This window comes from Hemiscyllium ocellatum, chromosome 18 (genome assembly GCF_020745735.1).
Source record: "Hemiscyllium ocellatum isolate sHemOce1 chromosome 18, sHemOce1.pat.X.cur, whole genome shotgun sequence".
Taxonomy (NCBI): Eukaryota; Metazoa; Chordata; class Chondrichthyes; order Orectolobiformes; family Hemiscylliidae; genus Hemiscyllium; species Hemiscyllium ocellatum.
The window spans coordinates 27619758-27629470 of record NC_083418.1 but is presented as its reverse complement, the minus strand read 5'-3'; the positions used below and the strand labels follow the sequence as shown (position 1 = coordinate 27629470).

General features: G+C 41.9%; 1 protein-coding gene across 1 annotated transcript; it reads left to right on the top strand.

Annotated features, from left to right (window-relative positions):
- Positions 1-7121: 7121 nt before the first annotated feature.
- Positions 7122-9228, top strand: LOC132824163 (achaete-scute homolog 1-like). The gene is made up of 2 exons (XM_060838437.1): positions 7122-8034; positions 8235-9228. The coding sequence occupies exon 1, from the start codon at positions 7400-7402 to the stop codon at positions 8027-8029; it is 630 nt and encodes a 209-aa protein (XP_060694420.1). The 5' UTR covers positions 7122-7399; the 3' UTR covers positions 8030-8034; positions 8235-9228.
- Positions 9229-9713: the final 485 nt, after the last annotated feature.

Genomic DNA, 9713 nt, shown 5'->3' with positions numbered 1-9713 from the left:
ATTATAGAGATGAAAATCAAGAACAATTTACCTCCTCATTAAATTCAAACTGCTGGTAACAATCTTTCCAAAACTATACAACAGAAATAATTCATTATATTTTAAGTAGCGCATTATGATACAACCATTAACTAATTCCATACTTTACATTCCTTAAAAAAATTCACATATATAAGTAGTTACAGAGCAATTAAAGAAAATAGTTATTTATATTCTTAAAGCATAACATGCCATAACCTTATCTGGATGCTCCACATAGTCATCTTACCACAAGATATCCCTCTTTGAATATATCTAATACATTTTTAGGGTATTTCTTTTTATAAAAGAATCTGACTTGGTAACTTGTGTCAACCCATTTTGTTTTGGCAACCTTTCCAATCTTCCCTTCACACAGCAAGGTCAATTCCAAACTTTTCTCTGTGACAGCTTGTTGAATGAACATTATCCAAATAATGTTCTATGAGTAATTTGTTTCTCAGATTGTTCCTGACGTAAGGTTTCATTCAGAATATTAGACAAGTAGGCTCTCAAATCCATTGCTTATACTAGTGCCAGTGCTCCAACAGCCAATCTTCAATTAACTATTTTCTAAAAAAAAGTCTTGACTTTCTTAGCAAGTGGATGACATTTCTTATCTTTACTCACCAAGATTATGATAAACCCTGCCTGAATAGAATGCCTATCTGGCTGGTTGGCATGTAAAATGTATCTAAAAACAAATTAACTTCATATCTTTTGAATCACTCAAGACTGGTAGAGGCTTAGATGGTACTGCTGAAGAAATCTTGGTGACTATATTGCTAAAACAGCAAAGAAATGCTTCAGGGATTGAATCTTATACTCAATCAACATGTCTCTCTTCAAATTCTGAAGCCACTGGTCTGGCTTTAGCCTTTATACATGCTATCAGAAGCACTTTTTCTGTGCATATCAATCTGTACTAAAATCCTTTCTTCAATGCCTTTACTATGTTCTTTGAAACTTTTTTTTTGGTTAACATCCTTCACTAACTTACCTCCAAGTTATTAGCTACCAAAATCTCTCAATCATAAGAATGTCTACTTCTCTTGCTATTACTAGTCAATTCAATGGTCCTTGAACTTGTCAAACTATGACCTACCTTGGCTGGACTGCTGCTGCAAGATCTCCTTGGTATCCATATTTAGCAATATCTTCATCTGCCATAATCTGCTCCTGTTAACTGTTCACAGTGTCTATGCAAAGTGCACAATACTTATCGCTTTCAGATTCAGATTCTGTAAGTGTGTAATCTGTGCCAATTAACCTCAAGGGATGCAGCCGAACACTTTAATTGCCAGGTTGCAAAATGACTGCTTTTCCATCACAACTTATTACCTTAGTCTTTGCCACTCTTTGAGCCCTTCTCTTACAAGATACCATGTTACGTGGATTGAAATTCATTTTTGATAGCCTTAAATAACATAAAGTCTTACCAAATGATTTGTGAAACCTTAACATTAATAAATGCCATTCATCCTGCATGCAGAGCATTCAGTTGCTTAGAGAAAGGTGAGATAAATGTAGCCCCTTTCCATGATGCAGAATTGTCACTCATTACCACAGCAGCCCTTAACCATTCAGCAGTAGATTTTTCATATGGACTGTGCACATCGGTGCAGATGTTAGTTTACAACTTGGTTGGTCCACTAGATTTTATAAAATATCTAATATGATATTGCATGATTCTTTTCACAACTCCATTACTAAGGGGATTTTTTGCTGCCATATTTATTACCAACATATTCATATTTTCTCACATACCTTTAAATTGTTGTCAAACTCCCACTTATTATTCACTAGAAACATAGCCACCACCCCAATCCAGTCCCTTTACATTTCTTCTTGATTTTGTCCACAGTCATTTGCTTTTCCTTTAAGCTCCTATTTTCTGATGTAATTAAGATTTCTTTAACTTTGTTACTTGTGATATTAGGTCACATTAAAGGGATACAATAATATCCAACTTGTATAAACTGTAAAAATATTAAGTTACCAAAAAGAACATTTTTTCTGGTGTTCAATTTCCAGCTTAACTTGAGCCTTTTACAGGGATGTCCTGTTCAACAGTAGAAGTATACAGATCTTTCTAATAATATGGTTTAACTCTAATTTAGATAGAATTATTATGCTTTTCATTGACTTTACTGTGTTGTCACCAACAACTCTGAAATATGGATTTCTCAAACTCCATAGCCTTCATTCAGTCCTTATTATGTAGCTAATCTAGGCAACATTTTAACCAAACAATTCCACCATCAAACAACACAATTGAATACATCTATAGCTGGAACATTCATTGCAGTTGTCACCATCTTCTCTTCCAAGCCTAAAGTGTTATGCATAATTTAAAAAAACCTTGATGTTCTGTTAGGGACAACTGATTTCATTATGATATTTAGAGTCACATCTGAAACACCTGCTGACAATTTATCAGATGTTCCTCGTTTCTGTTACAGTTCCCCAAGTCCTGTTGTCTGCCATAACTACCGAAGGTGTCTATCATCACTCATTTTTATGATGATCCCTTTTTCAAATTGATAACTGCACCCTATATTTTGGAAGTTTTTAAATACTGCTACTATCAATTCCACCATTTTATAATCCTGCTGAATCTTCCATTTATGCCATGAGAGTTGTGGGAAATGACTATTTAATCTTACAGGCTTCCAACACTTGTTCCATAAGCATTTTCTTTCTGAATGTCTAAATCCAGTTAACACAAGTAGTCCATCGACTTCACAGCAAACACTGAATTAGGAATACAAAGTAAACTTTTTGTAATGTTGCAACTTGCTAAATTCTATTATATATTCTTTATTGGAATATTCATTTGACTTTCTAAATTATGTCAAAGTCTAACTATATCTCATTTGGATTCAAAAGGTCAGAAAATTCCCATAGTGTGGAAACATGCCATTTGGCCCACAAAATCCACATCAACTCTCTGAAAAGCATCCCACCTAGAGCCACATCCTACTCTATCCCTTAAACCTGCACTTCCTAAGGCTAATCCATATAGCCAGCATGTCCTTGGACATTAAGGGCAATTTAGCATCACTATTCCACCCAACCTGCACATCACTGGACTGTGGGAGGAAACCAGAGCACTTGGAATAATGTGCAAACTCCACCTAGACAGTAACCCAAGGCTGGAATTGAACACAGGTCCTTGGTGCTGTGAGGCAGCAGTGCCAACCACTGAGCCACCATCTGTGTATACATTTTGTCCACCATTTTAATGCAATTCCAAACCTTCCTTGGTGTCCAATTTTACAGTTCCTACCTTTAAGAATACTTACCACTGAATCTTGGTTCCAGTGGGAAATGACAGTGCCAAGGCGACCTTGGATTTTTCTTGCTGAAGATGCAATCTGAGTCCACATATCCACTTCATTTTCCCATTGATTTTAACGATCAGCTCCACAGAACATCGATGGAAAATTATATCCCAACATTTTGCATTTAGTTTGAGGAACATGTCCCCAGTGCAACTCAAAGTCTTAGCATCAAATCTCCACCTTTGGGTAGTCATCTTTACCACAACATTTTGTAGAATCCAAGCCAGTTAAGGAGCTTGAAATTAATATACCTTTATCTTTGCATTTGTGGTGAAACTTCTTCAGACTGACCCTATATTCAGTAACATATTTATATATGTTAAACCAATTCATAGCCAGCATCTGTTTTGATCTGTTAAATAAGTTCATAAAAATCTAAATTTAACATTGTGATTAATCACACATTAATATTCAGAAACCCCAACAATAATATGATAATAACAGAAAAGACAGAACTTCCATTCGCAGAGAACTCAGAATCGAAAGTCAGAGATTAATCAGAACCATAAATTATAAAGAGATCAATATTACTAGGAATGGAGTAATCAGAACTTGCAAAAGTGAAGGAATCAAAATCACAAAAAAGGAATATTTATCAATAAAAACAGAGGAATCAGAACCTCAACGAATAATAGAGGAATCTGAACCACTGATAATAGAAGAATCAGAATGACCAATAAGGAATCAGAACCATCAATTACAAAGGTATCAGGTGTAAAAAAGGAGCGTTAAAGGTTCTGTTCACTCTAAGAGCTGGCTCTGAAGGAGCTGTATCAGTGTCAAGGAACATCTACGTGTTAAAAAAAAACAAAGGTATCAGGATATCCAATGTCAGAATAATCCAAATCACCAATAATACAGGAATAAAATTCTCTCATAGAAGAATGAAAAGCACCAATATTTCAGATATCGAAGTTGGAGATGACGGAAAGAACACCAAAAACGATTAAACAATCGATGATGTATTGCGCAAAATCTCCTCAAACTTGTGCTTCACCACATCTTCACTAGGTGTCATTATTTCCATCTGCAACAGAGCTGTTTCTTTTTAAAGATGTCCTTGTCGATCTTTCTCCCAGATTTGATGTGCTGCCCGTGATTTGGAACAGTATTTTGCAGCACATTCGCACATTATTTTGGGGAACTTTCAGATTTCAGTGTTGGACAACCAATTTAAGCATCGTGTTTTTAGTTACAAAGGTGTATGAGAAATATAAGTGACCGGTTTAGGAGAAACCTGGCGTGTTTTGTTAACTATAAACAAAGCATCTTTTGTTTTACACCTGAGATACACTCTGGTTCGAGTTGAACTTTAGCGGGACTGCAGTCTAAATATATCTGAAATTGTTCGGTCCTTTTCAAGGACTTGGTTTCATTTTACTCATTTTTTAAAAAAAAAATTCTTTTATCGACGCAGTGCTAACAATGATATGAAGATTCTGAATTTGTTACATGTTGCTTCAGGCTGCAATGCTAGCGTAAAACAATAAATGAGCAATGATTATTCCCAGATTCGGGAGTAGTTTATCGTACGCAATAAAAGAGTCCAACTACTGTAATACACCAACATCCCAAAGCTTTTGTCATCTCGTAAACTTGTGGGACTTTGCAACAAAAATGTTGTTTTCTGTATCCCAATAATACGTCGAGGTATTTTGGCGAAGAGAACTGTTTAAAAGTATTATATATTATATAATAGTTCGAGCTAAAAACTGGGAGAGAGAAATCAAAGTGTCAAAGTGAAATAAATGCTTTCTTTTTTTTAATGGGGCGTCACTCTGTTCCACAAAATTGTTCAGTCTAAAGCTTTCCATTTAGGCTAACTGTCTATCGCATGAATGGTACTGACTGCCTATTCTCTTCCACCGCCACTTGTAGACACTACACTGAAAGTCTAAGTGTCTGGGTCTCCGCCGCCTGATATTTTCGGCAGCGGGACAAGTTGCACATTCTAAAGGCTTTTGTACTAAAAATCTGTAGCTACAAACTCAAAACAGAAAAAAAGTGCTATTTTGTACGGTCTGAGACACGCATTACAGTCACGGGGCTGTATATTGAGGGACTGGTTAAAGCTTCAGAAATTAGGCTAGCGTTGAATGTTATTTTGCCATTTTGTGTCGGAAAGTGATCGATCGCTTTGCATACTGCTGTCTTCGCAACCGTCTCGCTGAAAGGACAAACTGCACGCATCAACATCGATTTCCTTTCTCTCTCTCTCCCTCTCTCTCTCTGTGCAGTCAATATCGCTCCTTGTGCAAATGGTTGTTTAGAGCACGCTCCCAAATCATCTCGGTGATATTTATTGACGTTATTTAGCTTCTTTCTTTTTAGAGACAGGGACTGTTCCAGTAACTGTACACTTTGAAAGAAGTTTTCAGTTTCCAACTCAAGACCATTTCAACTTTCAGACCTCCCACACCACCACCTCCCCACCACCCCCACCCCCCAACAACCACACACAACCCGCCATTCGGCAGTTTTACCACGCTCGATCCGAATATACAATTTAAGTTGTTAGAGAATTAGCCGTTCTCTTTCGCATGGGTTAGTCGGCACTTGCAGAAGTGGCTATTTGTGTTGGGCAATGAAAGCAATACAGGGGGCGTTCCTACTCGAGAACAGGGACACAAGTGCGCGCTCACACACAAAAAAAGACCAGGATCGGTTATGTTTACACAAATGGGTCTCCCACAACGGGATGGGGGAGAAAAGACAAAGTGGAACTTTTTCAAACGTTTAATTCTGGCTCCTTCATTGAGCGGCGAAAAGTGCAAAAAATCGCTGCTCCAGCTGCTGTCTGCATGTAGGCGCTACATTGCACCGCTCAGACGTTAGGGATTCCTGTACCTTCCCCCAAAAGCACTCCCCTGCAACCCCACTTCGGGTTCCTTTCTTCTTGACGTACAATATGAAGATCCTTAGCTGCTCCCTCCCAAAAAGAGATAAATCAATTATGCAATTATAACGAATTAGAGGTTTAAAATCGACACGTATTCTCTGTAACAGGTGTACGCGTGGTATCTCAACGCCGCCAGACTTTGCAAGCGACTAGAAAAGTTGGCCAGTGCGAGAGAGTGATGAAAGTGAAAGGAATGGATGGATTTTTTTTGGCTGGGGAGGTGTGTGTGCGTGTTTGTGTGTGGAAGAAGAGTTGGGAGAATAAACCTAAGATCGGCATCCGCGCGAGCTTAAATCTGAGGCCACCCCCTGAAAGAGAGCGCGAATGTCCGCACCCGTTTGCAAATAAACCTCCGCGAGTGACATTGATGCGGATGCAAGGAGCGCGGTTGCTGTGCGCGAACATCGCTGCAGCTCTGAGCTGAGAGTGTGAAGGGCTGGGGGAGGCGGGGAGGCATTGGCAGGCGGGGTGGGGGTGGGGGTGTGGGGGAGGTAGGGAGGTGGCGGTGGTGAGCTATTGCTATGGAAATGAGGGGCAGCGCGTGCTCCCGGGGGCCGGCCGGCCGGCCGCAGCGGCGGCAGCTAGCAGCTGAAAAGCTCCCATTTGTTTATTTAGAGCGGGGCCGGCACGCGCCGGGCGCACGAATGGAGGGGGGCGACGCGCGTGGAATGTCAATGGGAGAGCGAGGGAGGGAGGGAGAGGGCGCGAGCGAGAGGCGAGGCAGCGAATCGGAGAGAGGGTTGCTGCTGGGGGAGGGGAGGGGCTTCGTCCGGAGCGTGCACCTCCAGGAGGGGTGGGGGACGGGAGGGGAGGGAGGCGCGTGTTGAAAAGGGCGAGTGCCTGCAAAGTTTGCAGCAGATCGGCTCCCGGAGAGGTGCGGGTCAGGACCTGCTCCTTGCGGGGAAAGCGCGAGCCCCACGCGAACGCCACGAGCGCTGCACACCGCCAACTGCCAACCACCACATCTTGCCCACCTTTCCCCTTTCCTCTTCGCCGTTGTTGCCGCTTGCATTTAACACACTATTCCCTCCAGAACACCGCTCCCCCGCCCCCCCCAACCCACCCACATTCCCCCCCCCTCGCCCCACTTCTTCCCCCACCCCCCCCACCCCCAACTTCGACCTCATCCCGCGGGTCCATGGAGCGGACGGCGGCCTCGCAGCTCATGCCGTCCTCCTGTCAGTACCTGCTGGAGAGCCGGCCGCTCCCTTACAACAGCGACGGCGGCTCCCCGGCTTCGTCCCCGGACAGCAGCGGCGGCGGCACCACAAACGGAGGCGGGGGGAAAGGCGTCGCCAAGCCGGTGAAGCGGCCGAGGTCGAGCTCGCCCGAGCTGCTGCGCTGCAAGCGGCGCCTGAGCTTCACGGGTCTGGGCTACTCGCTGCCGCAGCAGCAGCCCGCGGCGGTCGCGCGGCGCAACGAGCGCGAGCGGAACCGGGTCAAGCTGGTCAACCTGGGCTTCCAGACCCTGCGGCAGCACGTGCCGAACGGCGCGGCCAACAAGAAGATGAGCAAGGTGGAGACGCTGCGCTCGGCCGTCGAGTACATCCGAGCGCTGCAGCAGCTGCTGGACGAGCACGACGCCGTGTCGGCCGCCTTCCAGTGCGGCCTGCCCTCGCCCACCCTGTCCCCCAGCTACTCCACCGACCTCAACTCCATCCCCGCGTCGCCGCTCTCCACCTACTCCTCGGATGAAGGAAGTTACGAGGCCCTGAGCCCCGAGGAGCAGGAACTTCTCGACTTCACCAGCTGGTTTGACAGGTACTGAAGCAGGTAAGACTGATTCTCGACCACCCCCTTCCCAGATTGCTGACTTGTCAATACATTGCATTGCTTTTTTTAAGTGGAGTTTGATAGGGGAGGGAGTTGCAATGGTAGATCGCTTTTTAAAATTTTACTTTTTTAAATACAAAAGTGCAATCTGTGCATCCATGTGTTGAGTGACACACCTCTTCCTCGCCTTTCTGTTGCAGATGTTTGAAGGGAAGCATACCAATACCTCTGCGTCACCATTTCTGTCTAACAAGAGATCAGAGCAAAGGAGAGAAGGATGGCGCGTTTCTGTTTACCAAGAGTTTCGTTTCACTGCCAGCCTCCTGAGTGCTGAACACCGGGGACCACAGACTACTCAGGAACACACATTTTGAAGATGCTTCCAAGAGAAAGCCACGAACAATTATAACTGAAGTGCAATTATGTAAATAGCTCTCCCCCGTGAATGGAGGGGACCATGGAGAGCGGACTGACAGGGTACAGTCCTTGCGATGCTTGTCTGAAAGGGGTATTCTACAATTTTTTGTGTAGCTAATATAGCTGTTAAAGGGTGTGGTATTAAAAGGGAATGTCTGAGTGGCATAAAAGACATCCGTCTGTCACATACGTATATACCCTGTCGCCTTTGGGAGTCAATTTATAGAAAACTAACTTTATACTGGGGTTTAGAGTGGAGAAGAAAACTACTTGATGCTTCCGTAATACTTTGAAATACTTTTTTTTCATTCCAATTGATGTAAACATTTCTATTTTGTATCTATTCTTACTACAAGGATTATATGAAGACTTATTTTTGTATATAAATGAAAGCAGAATAAAAACGAGCAGTCCAATAAAATCAAGATCATTAACATGACTTACTCCAACACTGCCACTAGCACAGTGTCAAAGAGTGCAAGAACAAAACAATCCTTTTATTAAAAAAAAGAAATCTCATTGTCAATAATGCTTATCTATGGTGTGCCTTGCATTTCATTTATTGTAATCTTGTTCTGCAGAGTTACCTATCCGTTACCCTCCTCCAATCCTTTCCGGTCTGATTGAAGGTTGTTTTGATGCATGGGAAACACCATGTATGTGCACTTGCTGTGGTTACCTTGTTTGTTTTTACTAAACTTGTATATAAACAATTTTTTAAAAAAGTATATTTTATGTGAAATAGTCTATAAATAAAGATTTTCTATTTATACATTATTTGCTGTTTTTCGTTTGGTGTAAATAACACTTGCTGTTTTCATTTAAAACTGCACTAATGAGTGAAATAGTTGTCATTGGGAGATTATATGGTAGAAGGAAGACAATGTATATAATTTGATAGGTGGGAATGATGCCAAATGGAACATGAGTGGGTAGAAAGAATAAATTAACAGACGCTGGTTGGTGATTCTGACATAATTTGGGAAGTAGCGTGGAGTACAACAAAGTATTCGAGGTCGCTCATACCTTGACGGCTATGTTAAACTAATGCCAAAAACATAAACCTTGAATATAAAATTTGCATAGAGGCCAAGTGATCAATGCGATCATCACATTGCAATTCTTTTTAAATGTTTTGTAACTCACGTATTTGCAATCAAGAGAGAAGTACAACCATGGCAATGGCCTAAACATATGCAAATTGTTACCTAATTTCGAGTTTGCTTCTTATGTATTCATTGAAAGCATAATCGCTTATATGC